General features: G+C 40.8%; 1 protein-coding gene across 1 annotated transcript in view; it reads right to left on the bottom strand.

The window, feature by feature from the left end:
- Nucleotides 1–218: 218 nt before the first annotated feature.
- recql5 (RecQ helicase-like 5) overlaps nucleotides 219–21,838 on the bottom strand; it is a 41,716-nt gene continuing 20,096 nt past the window's right edge. Inside the window, exons 10-25 of the mRNA XM_034089436.2 lie at nucleotides 16,951–16,987; nucleotides 16,805–16,863; nucleotides 16,444–16,514; nucleotides 16,273–16,363; nucleotides 16,059–16,199; nucleotides 13,741–14,072; nucleotides 13,266–13,311; nucleotides 12,899–12,969; nucleotides 10,820–10,865; nucleotides 10,670–10,740; nucleotides 9,647–9,692; nucleotides 9,497–9,567; nucleotides 8,918–8,963; nucleotides 8,524–8,679; nucleotides 1,618–1,690; nucleotides 219–1,536 (exon numbers count right to left, since the gene is read on the bottom strand). Coding sequence (XP_033945327.1) covers nucleotides 1,424–1,536; nucleotides 1,618–1,690; nucleotides 8,524–8,679; nucleotides 8,918–8,963; nucleotides 9,497–9,567; nucleotides 9,647–9,692; nucleotides 10,670–10,740; nucleotides 10,820–10,865; nucleotides 12,899–12,969; nucleotides 13,266–13,311; nucleotides 13,741–14,072; nucleotides 16,059–16,199; nucleotides 16,273–16,363; nucleotides 16,444–16,514; nucleotides 16,805–16,863; nucleotides 16,951–16,987 — 1,470 coding nt within the window. The 3' untranslated portion in view covers nucleotides 219–1,423. The remainder of the gene's footprint in view (nucleotides 1,537–1,617; nucleotides 1,691–8,523; nucleotides 8,680–8,917; nucleotides 8,964–9,496; nucleotides 9,568–9,646; nucleotides 9,693–10,669; nucleotides 10,741–10,819; nucleotides 10,866–12,898; nucleotides 12,970–13,265; nucleotides 13,312–13,740; nucleotides 14,073–16,058; nucleotides 16,200–16,272; nucleotides 16,364–16,443; nucleotides 16,515–16,804; nucleotides 16,864–16,950; nucleotides 16,988–21,838) is intronic.

The raw sequence follows: 21,838 nt of genomic DNA, 5'->3' as shown, positions 1-21,838 counted from the left end.
TAACATCCTATACATTGTAATGCTATCAAGTTAACTGTACATCAGTACAATACAAAGAAAGTCAGTATAAAATTAAAAATAAAAGTAATATTATTCCTAGTCTCTCAAAAGCTTGTTTCACCTGGTGGGACTGTCTCTGTGGCAATTTCAATAATTGACTTTGTGGAAAGAAAATTATTTTTTATTTAATTATAACTTCATTATAAACACTTTTAGATGGTTATCTAGGAGCATGTTTTTTTCCTAGCTTAATACTGGCCATCCTTTGTCACTCATTACATTTATTCAGTCGTTTCACCATTAACAATCCTTCTCTTTCATTGTCCAAAAGCAACGTCCTAAGTACCAAGAGGCACCTGAAGGCAGCACCACAAGGGCTGACGACATAGTCTATTTAACAGCGTCCCGGCACGGACCTCTCCTCCTCCCCCAGCCCTCCAATAACTTGAATTGTCCAATTGAAGACATTGGTGTTGGAAATAAAGACTCAGTCAGGGTGTCACGCTGAGGTTAGTCCTGTTCAACATACAGTTTATTATAAACAGGTAGGAGGCTAGGAGCACAGACTGACTGCTCACTGCACAGCCAGGCCTCTGTCCATCACTGCTTCCTGTCCTCTTCCTGACTGTGGAGACAGAAACTCTGGCCTCTCACAGCCTGACATACAGACGGGCACTATAAGCAAGGAACATTTCCCTTATCGAAAACAATATCATTACAATGAAAATGCCCAAAAGAATCCTCTCACTTTTGTTGAGACACAACCACATTTAAAACAACTTTTGGTTTGTCTTTGAATCAAGAAAATAAACACACAGCGGGACAGTTCAGCGGGACAGCATGTCCATTCACAATGCAAGTGCAATAATATTAGTCCCCCCAACTCAGAACAATCTGCTATTTTTCAAATAAAAAAACAACCAGAAATCCAGTGTGATTGTACGTTTTGTACCAAATGACTTCCAAGTATGCATTTGCAATATCCACAAGGTGTTTCTTTGGCTACATTCCATTTGTAAAAGCCCTTTGGTTTGAATCCATTTCAGGTACGTATGAACTTGCAGAGACATAACACATGTGTTGCGATATAATGGACTTGAGTGCAGTAACGTAGAAGTGTCATCGTGGTTAAACAAACAAAGGTCAATGGCTGCCTATAGAACATTAATTATAACATATTTTGCACACAAGACATGTGCAGTGGTCACACTTCTCAGGCGGAAGCATAAACTAAATTAATATCTGTGCACACACAGTACAACACTGCTCTCCAGTCACGTTAGCGCTTCATTATCGGCATAAACCCGACTAAGCAGTTCATTCAACTTTCTTTCTGCAGGCATTCAGGATCCGACTGAGTTCGCTGGGAGGAGAGAAGCTCAGGCACTGAAAAAGAGGAAGGGCTTGACCCTTCAAAAACATTTCATTTCCTCTTCCCATCATGCAGCTGCCTCAGGTGCGTCCAGTCCGCCTCGCTCGTACAGTGCTGCACTTTGATGAAGAACTTCTTGATGAGAGTTTGGGCTTCGGCTTTAACTGCAGACACAGAGAGAAGTTTGAGAGGAGGCGACCGCATGCAGCAGAGCACAACTTTTAGATGATTCATCCCCTGCTTACCTTCGTCTTTCCCTTTACTGCTCCCCTCTGTGAGGAGGTGAGATAAAAAGCGTGCAAACGACTTAAACAGCTCCTGCAACCAAAGACAACAACAGCTGAGGATACGTGAAACTATTAGATAAGATCGACTTCATTGATTCCAAATTGGGACTTTCTTTTGTGACGGCAGCATGTCAACGAAGCCGTGTAGAACTATTACAAATAGAATACAAATTATAATATAGACAAGAAATTCAACATGAAATAGAACATTTCATAAAATACATTGAAAATTGAATAATAAAAACAAGGCATTAAACAAAAATAAAATAAAAGTTATTAAACAATTGTTAAATATAGAAAGAAAAACAATAAATACAAAAACATTAACAGTAAATATAGACATATCTACAGTAAATATATAAGGTATCTAAATAATTTAGATAACACAAATACATAGAATAAGTTAGAATACCAGTGTTTTTCAAAGTGGGGGCCCCAACCCCCCGGGGGGTGCCAGGGGGGTCACACAAAGTTTGAGGGAAAGGGGAATTTATTTATTTTTGTTTAGATGTTATTAATAACTGCATATCTATCAATCTATATGTCCTTTGATGCCACTCTTTTAATATTTTTTATTTATTAATATATATATTTTTTTAAATCACACGACCGCCCTTCAAGCCAATCAGAATCGAGCTGCCGCTACTGAGAGTGAAACTGAGCATCTGCTCAGCTTTTGGAGCAAGTGAGAGCTAGGGAATATTTCGCTCTGCAGCTGGATGAGAGCACGGAAGTAGCAAATATTGATGTTTTTATATATGAATATAAATATGTTTATAGTTAATATTACTGTTGAATATTATATATAATATTATTAAGGCATAAGTAGCTTTCAAAAATAGAAATATATGTTAATTGTTAATATTACTGTTCAAAATGATATAATATTATAAAGACAGAAATCACTTTAAAGATATGTTTACTGTTGATATTACTGTTTAATATTGTGTTAAGAATGTTTATAACAGAAGACACAAATGTGATGAATGACAAACAAAAGATAAATACATATACCTAGGGGGCAAAGTCATTTTACAGACATGGAATGTTGTAAAAGGTTGTCCACCAGAAATGATATCTAGGACCTTCAAGGATCACAATCCGGTCAACTAGCTACTGGAAAGCTACAGTATGTATGTAGTAGTAAAGCTCCTCCCCCTAGAGGAGGTTAGGTCCCCCCCCACCACTTAAATCATGTTCACATGGATAGGAAACTAAATACATTTACACACATCTTGTGTCCATATATTTCTGTTTAGATGGTCACGCCACACCCTGCACGTGCATGCATACGCGAGTCATGGTGAGATATCTGGATTAAGAGGTTGCTTTTTCTTTGCACAGAATGAAATGAATGGGCTGTGATTTTAGTTTTTTTAAGCATTGGTCCATAATTTGTACGGCCCTCTGAGGATATTGTAAACATTGAAATGGCCCTTGAGAGGAAAAAGGTTCCCCACCCCTGCTGTAGAGTGTGGAGGAAGACCCTGGTGTCAGCCTCCTGCTGTGTTGATTCAAGAGCAGGAACACCCATAACAGACCATGCTGTGAGCACCACACTCTTCGTCTCTTCCATGAATCCACCACCCAGGTAGAGCTGAGTGGGGCCAAGGCCAGGTTCAAGTTGTTCATCCTCACACACTTCTCACAAAGGAAGCTCAGCAGGTTTGCTTTGTTAGCAGACACTGCAACAAACTTCTGTGGATCCCGAGCCGTGTACTGCTCACTGACTTCATACACTTTCGCTGGTTTGGATCTGGCATATCTCTGTTCCTGCTCAGCTGGTTGTACTGTATCTGTCACAACAGAAGTGTATGATGTCAGTGCCAGGAGGCACATCATTCAGCAGCAGGTGCCTGTATCGCTCAGCGATCGATCACTCCAAATCCTTCACCTGTGTGGAAAGACCAGTGTTGTATGGCGGACATGGCATCTACGACTACTGCTGTCTTGAGGCAGATCAGGGATGCTGCTTACTTTGGTCTTCTCTTCTTTTCACAAGGCTTGCCTTGGTCCCTGTTCTCATCCTGCCATCTTCCTGGAAGAGGGATGGGGGAAGGTCACTGCACTCATGGTTGCCTATGAAGTCAACAATGTTGAGTTCTCCACCACTGGCAATGATCTTGGTTATGCGCAGAAGGGCAGTGGCTTCATTGCTCTTGCCAGGTGAAGAGGTTTTCCCGCCAGACTTATTTGGTTTCATCCTGTTTTGTGTGGAAGGTGTTTAGCTTTACAACACTTGTCTTCTTCTGGTCACTGGACAGTGACTCTGACAATGCCTTCAAACCATCTGCTTTCACACTTGTCAGGTTGTCCTTGACTGTGGCATCTGCACACTCAACAGTAGATATATTGATCAGTGATGGTGTGGCTGTAGTGAATGGGTTGGTCTCTACTGCTGCCATGACCTTGACTACCATCTCTGCATCCCTGTTGACACGACTCCAACCAGATTCATGGTGGGGGCTGGAGGAATGGAGGTGCAGCAAAGACTTGAGCTCTGCAGAGATAGCTGCAGTGAGTGGTTTTTGTAGACCCACTTCATCCTGGCAGCACGATTGAGTGTAATGCCATCCAGACCACTTGCCTCCTTGGCATCTGCATTATATGTCTGCTCCAGAAGCATGTCATGAGAGACACCATTGTGGTTTCCATCTGCTCTCCTTCCAACAAATGCACCTGCCGTCAGTGCTTCATGTGCCTCTGCGGCTGTCTCTGGCAGTTTCTTCATCTCAGCCAAATACATATATTTGTAGTGTCCTGCTGCAGCGAGGTAAGGTAGCATTCGTGCCGATTCACAGAAATGTCGTGCCCAGTTACCTTCCCGCTGGTAGTAGATGAACCTGTGGAGAATGTCTGACATCTCCAGAAAGAGTGACCAGAAAACTGCAGTTGGGTGCTCATTCAGAGATTCCTGGAAAAGTAACATCTGTTCTTGTAGGATTGATATCTGTGGACGTGACATCTGGATAATCTCTAACTTCTCAGTAGCAGTGGTGTCTTTCTCAAACAACATCGTCACAACATGTTCTACTTGTGACTGCCAGTGTTGTGTTTCTCTGTCTGCTGCACATGCCTCAAATGCTTGCCAGTACAAGCGCCACTTGGCCCCACTGAGGATCCGGAGAGCATGCATGGTTTGGTAGTAGTCAGCAGGGCTCGACATTATGGACTGCCCGATGGCCCGGGGCCATCTAGTATTTAGCTCGGGCAATGAAGCCTCACCTGCTGGTTGCCCGATCGGGCAATCTATTATGCCAGTATCATGCAGCTCGCGGATCAGTAACGAGTGACCCGACAGTGAAACTAAACATATCTTTAACTAGATTAGGTAGTTTGAGAGGTCATTAAAATAGCTACGTGTGATATTCTAACCTGAAGTGTGTGTTTTGTCCGCTCACCGCTGCATGTGGTTATGCAGAGCTGCGTGTCGACTCGTCAGCAGCAGCTGATCTCTCTCTCCCGTCAGATTAGACTTCACTCGCGTTTATGTCCATATCGATCAGATCCAGCTAGTTCTAGCTAATGATATGACTACCTGCTTATTAGAAGACACCTAAACAATAAGTGTCGCTATGCAACTGGGTGAGGCCACAAAGTATAGCGCAGCATTATGCATTTGTTTACATGCCCACCGGAACCCCGAGGCATTACCAACAGATCAACGCACAATCAACCCATACAGGACATCTCTTTCTCCACATTAAGTGTTAGACATTAGAGTTGACTATTCTTGTCTGTCACATACTCTTCTTGTCTGTCACATAAGTGGCGCAACTGAAGCGGTATTGCTCTAAAGGGAAATTATTTTGACCGGACATTTTGACCGAAGAGATTTAGATTTGTCGGCCAACGGGAACTCTGACGTCGCCATTTTGTGTGCTTCGCAGATGCGCTCGGCTCCTCTCGACTGCTGGCTCGGGTCTGCTCGGTCAGCTTCCGGATGAGGAGGCATTCGTTCGACCAACTTACAGTAGTTAACATTACAAACATTTTTAACAGGGGCCATAATAGTGTAAATAATGTTTGTTTTGGCAGTTATAACTGAATGTAATGTTTTCTACTTTTTTCCATCTGGGAAGGCATTTGCCTTCATCAGATGGAAAGTGTTTTGACCAACAACTTAAGTATTTCTTATAGCTATGCAGGGCATGCAAGCGAGCAAACACAAACAAGAACAAACAAACAAGTGAAATGAAGAATAAAATTGAAATTGTACATTATAATATTGTGGTGGTTCATCTTATAATTCAGTCTAGAGAATGCACCAGACCTGCAAAAATCTACATTAATAGGTTGTTAAATGTTAACACTGTAAAACTGATTTACAGATTATTAAAGAATTGTAGTTTACAGTAACAGTGCTGGCTAGCTAGCTATCTTAAAATCCGCTCACTTGCTGGAAAATCTGTAAACATCAAATTAGCATCGGCAGTAAACCTTCTGTGTATTAATGTAAACCCTTCAATATGTTATATAGAAATAATCTTTTAAGTATATTTACTCCAATCTGCCAACACTCTCACATCACTCAAACAATCCCTCAAAACTCACCTTTTCACTCTTGCCTTCAACTCCTAATCCACTAACCCCTCACCCTTATTCCACCTAGCTTAGCACTTTTTACTTTTGATGTTATTTTTCTTCTTTACTTGCTTGTTAAGCGCTTTGAGCACCAGGAAAAGCGCTATATAAATCAAATGTATTATTATAATTATTACCCATTTTGAAAACAGCAAACAATCCAGAGGACCACAAGTGCATTGCTTGAAATGGATTTTGCTTCGGAGACAAAAAAGGCACAGCGCCATCTAGTGGCCTTATTGAGAACAGGCTTAACCAAGGCATCACCTGAAAGCTTATGTTCTGCTCTTAGGTTGGCTCAGTGTGTCTTTACCATGAACTGTCTCAGAGATATTCAATCAGAAAGAGAATGATGGCATCTGATCCAGACAGAATGTTTGACTTTTTTTCATATATGGGTTGCATTGTTTGGACCCTCACTGTAGCTTTCCAGTAGCTAGTTGGGTTTGTCCGGGTTGTCCACCCAGGTTGTGATCCTTGAAGGTCCTAGATATCATTTCTAGTGGACAACCTTTTACAACATTCCATGTCTGATTTCCCAAAAAATTGGGTTTTGCCCCCTGGGTAATACAAACAACATTTTTTAGAAGAATAACTGATTATTAATTATTAATACAAATATATATTAAGAAAATGTATTAAGCTGTATGATTAATGTCATATTTTCCATCATAATGTACTCATCATTAAAAAAAAAAAAATTGCAACAGGGGGGTCCCCGCCAGAGGATAATGCTATATGGGCAGTGGTGTAGTGGGCGTTGGACGCGGGGGTACCCCCACTTATTTGGAGCATGATCTTTTTTGTAATAGTCTAATAAATATAAAATCATTGCCAGTCTTATCAGTTGCAAGTGTGTATTTGTTGTAATAATGACAAAAACATAATACATTTCACAGTAATTAATAAAAAATAATAAAAACGATTTCCTTAAAGAATTATGATTAGTCATCAGGCTCGTGACCCCGCGGCGAGCTGGGGGTGTGTCAGTGACACACCCACGGCCAGTTTACCGCCCGCCGATTTTGCGGCAGCTCTTTCCCTCAAGAACGCTAACGAAAAAGCTCTATAATGGCAGGCAAACATTTTTTACTTGACTTCTTTTCTAAAAAGAATATAATTCACAAGAAGAAAGAGTCTAGCAGCACCGAAGCTACAAGTGAAGCTGCTACTAGTACTACAGTACATCATCAGAAGAGCCGCCTAAAGACGTGGATAATGCTAGCTAACGTGCACGTTAGCTGCGCTAGCAACGTTCCCCTGGCTAGCTCAAGCTCACCTTTCCCAGAGGTATGGACGGAGGAGATGTGGCGGAGGAAACAAGAGACATACCCGTGGATAGACTGCAAAGCTGGGAAACTGGGCTGCAAAGTTTGTTCATCCATATCTGATGTATCAGTCTTCAAAACGCAAGGTGTGTGTGTGTGTGTGTGTGTGTGTGTGTGTGTGTGTGTGTGTGTGTGTGTGTGTGTGTGTGTGTGTGTGTGTGTGTGTGTGTGTGTGTGTGTGTGTGTGTGTGTGTGTGTGTGTGTGTGTGTGTGTGTGTGAAAAAAGCAGCGCTGTCTGCTTATTTGCAATGTAGGCTAGGCCTAATCAGAATAATTTCCAGTCCAGATTCAATGTTTGCATTAGTAGGCTATATATATTTTTCGTTTTGTTTATTTAATAAGTTAATTTCAGGACAACTTTGGGAATTTTGTTTGTTTGTTATGAGTTTTAAATAGATTTTGAAAGTGGAGATAGAGAGAGAGAAAAGCAGCGCTGTCTGCTTAGTTGCAATACTGTAGTTTATGCAATTTAGGCCTATACATTGTTTATGTAACGTATGTGCCAGTGTGTCCATGGTTTTGAGTCTGTGTGTGTCTGTTGAGCACAGCGCCGTCTGCTTTTTGCAGTACAGTAAGTAAAGTAGGACTAAGCATACCGGTAGTTTCTGTGGACCTGTCTGCCCGTTTTGTGAGTGCACTGCGCGCGTGCGCACTTGTTTGGGATGACCTAATTTAAAATAGCGTCCCCCCAGTAAAAAAATCTCCACTACACCACTGTATATGGGGGTCCTTGGCCTGGCAAAGTTTGGGAACCCCTGCTCTAGACAAAACTCCAAAAAATATAACAGGCTACTTTATACATTATGATATGCAAAGCAGTTTTATATCAAATGGAATGAGAATTTTAAATATTTAGAGTTATTGAAAAAGCCAAACAGAGTGCAGTCTGGGTAAATTAAACTATGAGGCTGGTAGTGAGATGAGCTGTTGTGGGTTTATCTCTCCCTCTTACCTTGGTGGCAAACTTCCCCTTAGAGTAAAACGGGTTGAGGTACCGGACCACGATGTCCGCCGCCTCCTTCAGCGTCACCGGCTCGCTGGCGGGGTTCAGAGGGCGCTCCTGCACGTTGGGGTTAAAGGTCACTCTTTTCGCTGAGGGGCCACAGTGCTGTACAGAGAAAGAAAGACATTAAATACAAAAATCACAAGCTCAGCTCACTAACCATAAAATAAGTAAAACAAATTAAAAAACGCTAAGCAGAAGAGAAACACACACACACACACACACACACACACACACACACACACACACACACACACACACACACACACACACACACACACACACACACACACACACACACACACACACACACACACACACACACACACACACACACACACACCTCCTCTGTCAGAGCAGGTTCCTCCTCTTCCTGCGTTTCCTTTAGTCTGTGTGAGAGGTAAAAGACGTCACATTTCCATCAACTTCTTCTAGAAATGGTTCTCCAAGATATGTTATACATTTATTTAAAGAATTGTACTTAAGTTGTATTTTGAGGTAATAACATTTCTACTTAATTATATTAGTCCAGTACAATTCAGAGGACAATAATTGTGACTCCACTACATTTGTTTTATACTTTAGTCACTAGTTATTTTGCAGATTCAGATTAATAAAACTAAATGTTATCATCAAATGAAACATGTATGTTTTATGAGACAAGTGTACTATTTGTGTAGTCGACCTCAACAATGGAATTATGATCAGTAGAAATGGCCATGACATGGGACCTTCAATAGTTGAATGGTTTCTGTAGCAGAAAGTAGGCTGAAGGAATTACATATCAGATGCACGTAGTATAGGTTCAAGTAGCATTATATCTATAGGGCTTTTCGTTTGAAGGGGTGTGTGGTTTTAGGGAGTGTGAGGTGTAGAAAAACTGTTGCACAGCATTCGCACGAATGAAATGCTCAATCTTTACCCTCTCTCTGAGGGGTCGCAGCTCTTCGCCAGAGGAGAGGACGCTTTTTGCGACATCACCTCACCAGTCACCTGAAATCACACACACCATTAGTCACTGAGATACGGGAGATACGTCTTCAGATCGGAGAGGAAACACACACACACTTACCTCTTCCATCAGAACAGGTTCATCCTCTTCCTGAGTTTCCTTCCGTCTGTGTGATTCAGATTAATAATACAAAGTGTAATCAACAAATGAAACATGTATGTATTACTAGAAAATGCATTTCCTGCTGAAAATGCGTGTGAATGCTGTAAACGGTGTACATTTGTTGCTGAAAATGCAGAAAAAGCTGAATATTTCATTAGCTGGATGGTAGCTGCTTTTAGTTGTTACAGCTCAAATGCATTGCCATGACTTTGTTGAAAACTTGAAAGTGAAATGTTAAACTGGAAGAGTAGGAAACAGTGAAGAAGCTTAATATTTAAAAGATAATGTTTTAAACGGTATAAACAACCAAATGTATAGCCTCAATGTCCTGAAATAGCTGAATTTAAGTAGCAGATATCGGTGAAATTTCAACACGTGAAGCATCTCAAGAACTCTGAGCATCTGAAGTGTGCTTTTTGTGTACTTTCTAGGAGAGGTTTTCCTACGTTTTTTATGTTAAAAAAAAAATATGAATTTCAAGCTGTCCTCCACTCTAGCTGTGACATCAGGCACTCTAGCCTTAACGAGCTGCGCAATACACACTCATGTTAAAATCTGAAGAAAAACTCTTAGCCAAGCTCCAAACTAAGTTAAATATCTCAAAAAGTGTAAAAGATATGAAAAATCTGAAGGGCAAGTTTTATAGCTGAATGTCTTGTGATCATTTTAAAGTTGGAATGAAGTCTCTAGCTGAAAGTATGTGGAAGGAGTAGCATTTGGCGCAAGGTGTAGCTAAAAGAGGATTTGAAGGTTCCTCCCATTGAGTTACATGTTAAAAAAAGAGAATAAAAAGCTGAATATTTCCAAAAGTACAAAATATTTTGAAAAGGTTGCAAGTTTCCCATCATGTCCTGAAAAGGCTGAACATTTTGATATTTGAAATGGTTTCTGTAGCTGAAAGTAGGCTGAAGTTATTCGACGGCAAACTATTGGTTGAAATAATAATACGATTAAAGATTTGAAGAAATGCTCAATCTTTACCCTCTCTCTGAGGGGTCGCAGCTCTTCACCGGAGGAGAGGACGCTTTTTGCGACATCACCTCACCAGTCACCTGAAATCACACACACCATTAGTCACTGAGATACGGGAGATACGTCTTCAGATCGGAGAGGAAACACACACACACTTACCTCTTCCATCAGAACAGGTTCATCCTCTTCCTGAGTTTCCTTCCGTCTGTGTGATTCAGATTAATAATACAAAGTGTAATCAACAAATGAAACATGTATGTATTACTAGAAAATGCATTTCCTGCTGAAAATGCGTGTGAATGCTGTAAACGGTGTACATTTGTTGCTGAAAATGCAGAAAAAGCTGAATATTTCATTAGCTGGATGGTAGCTGCTTTTAGTTGTTACAGCTCAAATGCATTGCAATGACTTTGTTGAAAACTTGAAAGTGAAATGTTAAACTGGAAGAGTAGGAAACAGTGAAGAAGCTTAATATTTAAAAGATAATGTTTTAAACGGTATAAACAACCAAATGTATAGCCTCAATGTCCTGAAATAGCTGAATTTAAGTAGCAGATATCGGTGAAATTTCAACGCGTGAAGCATCTCAAGAACTCTGAGCATCTGAAGTGTGCTTTTGGTTTTCCTACGTTTTTTTATGTTAAAAAAAAAAAATGAATTTCAAGCTGTCCTCCACTCTAGCTGTGACATCAGGCACTCTAGCCCTAACGAGCTGCGCAATACACACTCATGTTAAAATTAGTGCTGTAAAACGATTACAATTTTTAATCAGATTAATCGCAGCTTAAAAATTAATTAATCATGATTAATCACCATTCGAACTATGTCCAAAATATGCCATTTCTTTATGTATATTGTCGTGGGAATGGAAAGATAAATGAAAGAAGGCGGATATATCCATTTAACATACAGTATGTATGTTTATTATAACATTTTTCTGCATGTCAAAATGAAAGACAGCCCACACACCTCATCAAACCGTGGGGTCTTAATTCATTACGTGTTGATTTCTATCAACGGGGGAGTACTTCAGGAAAGTCGACAGAGGGGGGGGCTAGTGGAATACTTCGTGACCACAGAGTGTGAACGTTGTGATCAGCTGTTTTAGCGCAGTTCTCCAGTGAAGGGGGGATTCTCCCTCCGCAGCCGGTTGGCGTAGTTTTGGCACAATTCCGTTGTACAGACCGACGTCAACAGCAGCCCTGTCTGTGCACACGGAGACCGACTCTGTCGTCCGGTGATCTAACCGCCTTCTGGAAAAGCTTCACAAGTACGTCGGTATGCAAATGCGCTTTGTGACACGTGACGGTACGCATTTCAGATTACGCACATAACCTGCGTACCAGTTAGTGCACCCCTGTACTACAGCAAAAGTATTCTCCGCCGGGACTTCCTGCAACAACACCACGCCGTTATCTTGATTCTGTTTGGCCAGAAGACTTTATCAAAGATGTTCTATTGAGAAGACGATCACTACGTGACAAAAGTTTTCAAAACCGTTTCTGGTCTTCGGTATTTCCAGACAAGTGGCTACTGAAATCAATCTTACTAACTGCTGTCTGTGCAATTTACTCCGCGCGAGTTGGCAGACTTTATTTTGCTTACTTTAACATCATTTTTCATGGTGGGGCTAAGCCATTTCTTGGTATGGGTGTAGCCTACCCCAGCCATACCCCAGCGCTGCCACTGGTGGGATGTATGGGGCGGGCCATTCTGCACGCGTTAAATGCGTTAAATATTTTAACGCAATTCATTCAAAAAATTAATTACCGCCGTTGACGCGATAATTTTGACAGCATTAGTTAAAATCTGAAGAACGCCTCTTTGCCAAGCTCCAAACTAAGTTAAATATCTCAAAAAGTGTAAAAGATATGAAAAATCTGAAGGACAAGTTGTAGAGCTGAATGTCTTGTGATCATTTTAAAGGTGGAATGAAGTCTCTAGCTGAAAGTTTGTGAAAGGAGTAGCATTTGGCGCAAGGTGTAGCTAAAAGAGGATTTGAAGGTTCCTCCCATTGAGTTACATGTTAAAAAAAGAGATTAAAAAGCTGAATATTTCTAAAAGTACAAAATATTTTGAAAAGGTTGCAAGTTTCCCACCATGTCCTGAAAAGGCTGAACATTTTGATATTTGAAATGGTTTCTGTAGCTGAAAGTAGGCTGAAGTTATTCGACGGCAAACTATTGGTTGAAATAATAATAATAAGATTAAAGATTTGAAGAAATGCTCAATCTTTACCCTCTCTCTGAGGGGTCGCAGCTCTTCGCCGGAGGAGAGGACGCTTTTTGCGACGTCACCTCACCAGTCACCTGAAAACACACACACACACACACACACACACACACACACACACACACACACACACACACACACACACACACACACACACACACACACACACACACACACACACACACACACACACACACACACACACACACACACACACACACACACACACACACACACACACACACACACACACACACACACACACACACACACACACACACACACACACACACACACACACACACACACACACACACACATCTTCAGATCGGAGGAAACACACACACACACACACACACACACACACACTTACCTCTTCTATCAGAACAGGTTCATCCTCTTCCTGAGTTTCCTTCTGTCTGTGTGATTCAGATTAATAATACAAAGTGTAATCAACAAATGAAACATGTGTGTATTATTATAAGTGAATGAAGACCTTTTTGAACATTAAAGCACGTCAACATGTCACAGGAGAGGCACAACACACACATATGGACCTGAAAATGAGCATGCCCCTTTAATGTTCAAAATGTGCTCATACTTTACCAGCTGCTACATCAGAGAGATAAACAAAGTAATGCATTAAGGCTTATATTTGTAATTATAATAAATATTATTCTGAAATGGGCCACTCTGCATAATGAGTACTGTTCCTTTTGATGCTGGTGCTTTTGTACTTTGACTTAATTACATGTTTGAATGCAGGACTTTGACATTTGTCTACATAATGGTACTGCTACTTTGACTTAAGTAAAATAGGTACTTTTCCACCTTTAAGGGCGTCTTACCCTGCAGGAGTGGCGATATCCTCCACGGGTATGTACTGAAACCACTTCACCTCCAGCGTCTCTATTGGATGGGTTTCCTCCTCATCATTATCAGAGATTAAGATGACTTCTTCTTTCCTCTCCTCTGCAGAACTTATCTCCATTTCATCCACAATGACAAGTGGTCGATCGATTTCATGATCGACCTCCACCGTTTTAGGAGATATTGAAGTATTATCAGGTACCACCTCCTCCTTCTCCTCTTCCTCCTCCTCCTCCTGGCTCTTCACCAGTGGGTCTTTCTTTGATAAGTACTGGAGGATGTTGCCCGCGCCAAATCTCTTACGCTTCATCTGGAGGAAACAAAACCACCAGAGTCAGGGACAGTTTTATCCCACAGGCCATAAGACTGCTAAACACCTGAGCTCTGATAAGTGCCCCAATAAACATTCCTGTTTGTCATCTTGCAATCTACTAATTGATATACTGTAAATCGTTATCACCGCAATAAACCGTATTTAATTCTGTCTTAATTTAATATTCTGTTCTTGTACATATCCCATATTCTATTGACTTTTTGCACTACTTTTTATTTTGGTATGTTATAATATATGTTGCATTGTTGGAGGAGGTCAGGTCAGAAGAATTGCATTGCCATTTCTACACTGTAGCTTTGTGCATATGAAAATAAAACCTTTGAATCTTGAATAGGCAAAAATAAAACATTTATATCCGAACATCATCAATTCATTTGCTGGTCATTTTCTAGATGAATCAAGTAAGTGTGGTCTTTAAAATGTAGAGAACATTGACAAATGTGGGAATTTATTTGTGTGTATGGGACATATTATATAACAACCCTAATCATTGAAAGCATACATGCTCCTAAACGTTAACTGTTCATCGGTGGAATGTTCTCATTATGGGAATCCTTGCACCCGTTTAGTTAGGAAGGGAGTTAAAGATAAAGATGGCATGGTTAAAACACCATTAAAAATGACCTAGGCCAGAACGTAAACAACACCATTAAAGATAATCTACGCCGCAATATCAAACAAAGTATGATTGAGTAGGGGAATTCAGGATGGTGGAAGAAATAATGGTGTCTACGTGATAGATAAAGTCAAGGTCAAGAAGGAGGGCCTGAGACCCTCCTGGTGTCTGGTACCCGAGACCCTCCTACACGTGAGAAGGCATAACAACTGGTAAGAAATGAATATAAGAAGAAGCCTGAACATTGCAAAGCCAGTCACTCCATGGACCGACTCGTGTTTGCTGTACTCTGACCTTCAGTAAACTCTATTCTATTGGAACTCTTTTGACTGTTGATTTTTTTAAAGTTAAATAAGTGTTAACATAGTGTTGTGAAGATCTCGAAGACATCCGGCACAACTTCAGAGGTTTCTCCACAACATAAATGTCAATCCCAGATTGTCAAATTCGAATAATATCATGACCAGATCAGAAAATCTGATCTTACCCAATATCTAAAATGTGTTAAAGTCCTTCGTCCATGTTGTAAAAGTGAGTATAAGTACTCAGATAGTTCAAATTGTAGTCCACAAGTGGTTGGTAAATAGTTAACCTCTCCATGTTTGATCCTTTCATTTCATTTCATACCTGAACATTTTCCATCAAAGTCCTTTCAGATGCTCGCTTAAGTAAGGAGTTAAACAAAAGCTATATATTGCTTTTTATTATTCAGTAGTTAACATTTTTTTTTTTTTTAATTAATTTTCAGTTTTACTACTCTTTGATGTTGGTGGCTCCAATCATCATGGGAGGAGAAACATGATAGATCTAAACAAGCTGGTGAATGTGTGCTTTTCATTTACTCTTGACGGTTAGTGTGTGATGTGTGTGCGCCCACAGCCGTATCTCTTTTACATCAAGACTCTGAACATGTGGCTCAAACTTCCCCTTCTCGTAATTTCCCCTACTATTTTTAAATGAGTTACAAATTCACATTTATAAGTCATTACATTAATATAATCAATTATACTAAATTCAAACTGGTTTGTAATGGATACCAAATCAATCCTTTTTTCTACACTTCTGTCTGTAATATCATCTTGCCTTCGTGTTTGCATGCAAGCAGGAAGGAGATCTTTAAATCTCTACCATCTTAATCTGATTTCAATTCAAAAAGAAGGAACTGAACCTTTTGATGTCTGAAAACAGCATCTTTTGCCATTTTTTCATGGAAATTACTCAAGCGATTAACCAATTATTTTTCCGTCTATTAACTTAGCAATTGTTCAACAAATTGCTGCTGCTCTAGCCGCACCAACCAGCGTAACTTGGTAACATAAGTGTGAGTGAGTGCAAGTAGATCTTACCGAGTGTATTTCAGAAGCAGAGGTGAACCCCTGCTGCTTCTCAGTAAAGGAAGAAGACGACGAATATTCCGCAGAATCACTGCTGCCCGCCTTGCCGTCATCGCCTCTTTCTCCAGGTACTGTCTTCTTGATATCCGATACCTTCCAAACAATAAAACACATGTTAGAAACGTATCTTCCTGATTCTGTGAGAGGAAGAGCAGTCAGTGTTTACCCTCTTCAGGATGGCAGCTTTGTACAGGTTTGAAGATTTGCTCTTCTCCAAAACATCGAGTTCTATGTTGACTGCTAAGGAAACGGTGTCACTGCGGAGAAACAGAGAAGATATGAAAGACTGTGGGGTAAAATAACATACTGTATTTAAAGAATGTGTCTGTGTAATTACTTGAACGTGTCATCTGCCCTCTGGTGGCCATATAATGCTTCCTTCAGGAGGCTTAAGCAATGCATTCTGGTCTGAAATACAAGACAAAAAAAACGTTCATAAATAAAATGTCCAAAAGATTCCAAACTACTACTGGTTTTTCATCCTGTAGAAAGCCGACAATTTATACCAATGTTTGCAGGACTAAAAAACGTTATCCGTTTAATGTATAAACCATCTTTTTAATATCACTTTTAGTGTTATGCTGTTGAACCGTTGGCTCTACCGCCCGTCTTCACATCTCATGACACGAATCACTGAATTCCTGGAGACGTGTGAATGAGTGCTGCAGGTATGAGGAATGCGTGCTGCGTTCAGGTACCTTTACAGTGAGTCTGGGGATCTTCTGACTGCTGGCGTCTCTCAGTTGGCAGTCATCGTCTACACAGCACGATACAGAGGTTATATACGACAAAGATTGGAATGGATAACATTTTGTAATAATTGTATTCTTCTAGTGCCGTTTACCTGGAGGGACAAAGCCTTCCCGCCGAACGGTCATTCCCTGAAGAAACATGAGAACAATCAGAGGGTCATTATAAGATTGTACAGAGAAATTAGTCGGGATGGGTATCGTTAGGATTTTATCGATACTTTTCAATAGTTTGGTGCTCAAAATTATAGACATGAATACAACATTAAAAAGTCATTTTATTGTAATTTTCTTGCAGAAATAACTAGAACTTATACATTAGCTTCTCAGAAGCAGACAAAAATAAATAAAATAACTTAAAGGGGCCTGGCTCGCCCTATCATGCTTGTTGGGGTTTTCTCTCAGACAGAGGAAGAAAAGAGGCATTTTTAAAAACATTTAACATTTGTAAATCAGTTACATCTTCATCCAGACATTTCAAACTGACAACCTAACTCGACAAGAGATCCTTAAAACATTGTACAGTGACATCATGCAAAACTGTGATATGAAGAAATTGGTAAAAAGGCTAAGATGGCAAAAAGATAAAGGCGAGTACGTATATTATTCTGGTTTGTACTTTTAAATCATCACAAAATAAATGTGCTGAACTGAAACACGTCAAAATGTGTCTGAAGGTTTAAACATAGCACAAAGTATTTGAGCTTAAAATATGTCAATTCCTAGTAAACGACCAACAATTGCTGAACCATACATTGAAATGTTGACCTTTAACATTTAAAATGCAGTTTTCAAAACCGGCATCCAACAGGTGACTAAATACCAATAAACCACACCCACGTGACCATTAAGTGATAAACAATAATAATTAAACGTGATGCAAACAGAAATGAAGATAAAAATAGAAGTAATAAGTAATGGCAAAACAAGCATTATGGCTCCTACATTCCGGCCCCTAAATATTATATAACAATTTATAATCATTATTCAAAACAAATTACAATAAAACACAGTATATTCTAATGATATGCAGATCATAATTTTTTTTAATCCAGTATTCATATATCAGTATACAAGCAATCAAGTCTGCTGTATTGTGTGTGCAGAGGGCACAAATAGTCACTTGCAAGGGAGCAATTTGAAAAATGGAAAATGATTTAGACATGGCAAAAGTTTCTCTGCCTCATGAAAAAGGTGCACTTGGCTAAGGGGTCTGTTCAGAAAGTCACTATTTGTCTTCATCTGAATCCCAAGTACAAGTCATTTTTTCCTTGTCCTTTTCCAATCTAATGTGATTGGTCCTTCCAATAGTTTGGCAGATTTTAAGGCTGGATCCCGGAACCGTTGATTTCCCTTGGAAAGTCTCTGGATATCTCTGCCACCTTCAGGATAGTGCATCTTAAATTGATGTGTCCACAGGATATCCACTTTCACTACAGATGTCCTGCTGGCAGGCACCCATCACTGACTCTGAGAGTTTGCAGTCCCCTTCACCAGGACAGAGCTGACACTGAAATCATCACATCTACCAGCCCCAGTAAGGCCACTTGTTATGGTAGATGTGATGATTTCAGTGTCAGCTCTGTCCTTGGTTGTTATTGTTGATGTTTTTAGATTAGCTACACTGTGCTCTGGAATGATTGGTGCAGATGTATATATAACTTGTGGCTGGGGTACTAAAGGATCTGCGTTGATATGAAGGGTTTTCTTTTCCTTAAGTGATGACTGCTTGCCATCAGATCCTGTAGTAGAGCTACTCGGAACACTGGATTTATTTGATGCAGCAAGAACCTTCATTTTGGCCATGGTGGCGTGTCTCCTTCTAGGTCCAGTTGTTCTTTTCTTCTCCTCAGCTCGTGTTCCTGTTTTTCCAAAGCATGTTTCTTTTGAAGTATATTTTGTAAAACCATCAGGGTGGCCACTTCCGCCTGAGCTTTTATATAAGCAGATGCAGTTCTTGATAGGCCTATCTTGAGCCATAAAAAGTACATTTGCTATTTCTGTTTCCAATATTTAACACACTGTCCACTCCATCCTCATTTTCGTTGTTGTCACACAACAGTATTCACAAATGTCAATCTTGTCTCTGACGTGGTGCCTGATCAGTGATCATAGCTCGTTACAAACCATTCCGGAATTCCAAACCTTCGCCGACATCGGCATAACCAGCACGCACAAAACAGGCCAAATAACAGTCCCCAATGGACTAACGGCAGCACTTCCAAACTGTGTTCCAAACAAAAAATACATCGAATGAACGCAATAGTGCCTACCGCCTCAACTGGCTGTGATGTGCTCCAGTCAATCAGTTTCCGCCTGCGGCCACGGTTAATTGTGGCTTTTCCTGTTCACTCCGCCGAGGGGGAAACTGTGTTCCTGAACGTCCGGCTTCGTCTGCTTAGGATCCGGTCGCGGCGAACCGTTTTCTGTTGACTAATGTGGCGGAAATAACTCCCTATGAGTTAGCCGCTGAGAGGCTAAAATGTGCTCTTTGCTGTGACGCGTTCCATGTAGTTGTCGGTAGTTATTGTAGTCCATGGTGTTTAATAAAACGCAAACAAACAATTCTTTCACACACACATACGGGTTTTGGGCCGAGGGCAACGCCGTACTTCCGGTATGCGCCATTTCACGCGAGGTGCAAGCAGAATATCATAGTCTATTGCCTTAATCAATATAGTCAACTCTAAAATACCACATATATGCAATGGCATGATAATATTATTGTGACAAGTGGGGTATTCATCTGGTGTTTCCAGAAGATAGACGTAGATGCTGCCAAAATCGACCGAAGGCCACTTTCGAGAGTCGTTTTTCCATACATCTGCAGGCAGTCTGTAAGGGCAATCGGACAACCCACACAGCTCTAGTTTACGCTGGTAACGACCGAGAGCACACCCCTCAAGTCCAGAGATGTAATCCGAAGACATGCAGCGATTTATTCGGTCATTAATTCAGAAAAAAAAACGAGTGCGCTTTGCTCTGTTAGCTAGCGGTTTATATTAGCACCTCCAGGAAAATGGCGTATTTATATATATATGGCGCGCGTTGCATTGTGGGTAGCTCGTGACGTCACTATGTGTGAAAGAATATACAACTCCAGACCTGACGATCAGCGCCATTCACCTCTTCCTACATCATATCCTCCAAACCGGTGTCAGTACCAGATGTGTTCGGGGTACCAGATATGTTCGGGTGTATTTCCGTCGCACCCGTCATATCCGTCTACTCACCTCCCTCTGCTCTCAGCGCTCTGCTGCCACACACCGGCCGCCTGCGGAACTGCAGCCGGAGGAACTCGGGACAGCTTGTTATGTGTGGGGTGCTATGGTGGGGTCCCATGTACTTGTGCACATAAATGTTTCTAATTATTTACAATTAAAAAATATATATATTCTGCGTTACTTTAGCCAACACCTTTATAAGGCCACTAGATAAGATAATTACGAAATGTGTAGATAGAATACATATCTTTCAGATTGTTATTTTGTCATTATGTTTCATGTTTTATTTACCTTTTAGTATTTTTATATAGTATCTGAACTTTGGAGAGGAGTTGGGAGACACACGACAAATTAAATCACATCTACAGATCAAGACAAAGCGAATGGAAGTACTCCCATACTCCTAGCGTGAAAATGTTTGTGAAAACGTGTGCAAAGTCTCCGAAAATCCTAAAAATAAGCTCATATTTGAATTCCCCATAAAAAAACAAATCATCCAGTAAAAACAAGGCCCCACTGATCATCTACTCTCTAAGACGATTCCAGGGATGTCTGGCTTGAGTTTCTACCACCAGGGAAAGGTGGAGCAGTGACTGTGATGCTAGCTTTGCGGCTAGCGGTTAGTTGTTGTTGTTGCTATGGAAACAACATGACGGAGAAAAAACGTATATCTTCTACATATAATAACGAACAAAGTAAAGAATGAAGTGTAGGCTATGCCTGTTTGAAGTTGTTCCTATGGAAACAACATGATGGAGAAAAATATAATCTTCTACATATAATAACGGACAAAGTAAATAATGAAGTGTCGGCTATGTTTAAATGTTCGGAATTTGACCATCATGGCCCTCTTGAGTTGCCGTAAAATATGACGGGTGACGGTAGCGACTGAAATACACCCGAACACATCTGGTACCCCGAACACATCTGGTACCTACACCGGCATACAACTGGTGACTAAATACCAATAAACCCAAACCACACCCATGTGCCCATTGCTGGAAGTGATAAACAATAATAATTAAACGTGATAGAAACAGAAATGAAGATACAAATAGAAGTAATAAGTATGGTAAAACAAGCATTATGGCTCCTAGTTATATTGGTCCCGCAAATCGTATCAGGTTGCACTGAGGAGGACGTTGTTAGCGTGATACTGCTAGCACTATTAGCACTAGCAGTATCGCTAGCAGCCACATTGTTTAGGCTGTCAAATACGCGGCACCGTTTTAGATTCAATGAGTGTCTCGTTTGCAAATGCTTCATTAAGTTGCTTGTGTTACCCCCTTTACAAACAACAAATTGAGTATATAGATTGCACTATCGCCACACTACATTTTTTTTTTTTAAAGTGAACCCAGACCTTTGTTCGCTTAGCTCTCTTCGCCATGTCTGCGGGTCGAGTCTACGGTACGTCCACACAGCAGCTTCAGAAGAATCTTCCACCGCTTCTCTGCCCATTGACTTTGAATGGGGATGACGTCACTTTGCCTCGCTTTTCGCCGAACTGCATTGTGGGGGAGCGAAGCGAAGAGAGGCTTCTCAATACTCAAATTTCCCCTCCTCGACTCCGGTAGTGACCCGGAAATGAATTTCAGCGCGACATTTTGAAGGACGTCTCATTTCTCTAAATGCACACCGAGGACCGAAGATCGAGCGTCGAGGAGGCTCTCTGCAGGAGGTATAACCGAGGATACACTGGTTCCTCCACGGCTCCTCCGCGGATGCATTTCCGGGAACGGTGGAGGCGTGACGCACG

Source organism: Pseudochaenichthys georgianus, chromosome 8 (assembly GCF_902827115.2).
Source record: "Pseudochaenichthys georgianus chromosome 8, fPseGeo1.2, whole genome shotgun sequence".
Lineage (NCBI taxonomy): Eukaryota > Metazoa > Chordata > Actinopteri > Perciformes > Channichthyidae > Pseudochaenichthys > Pseudochaenichthys georgianus.
This window is presented reverse-complemented; position numbering and strand designations above follow the sequence as displayed.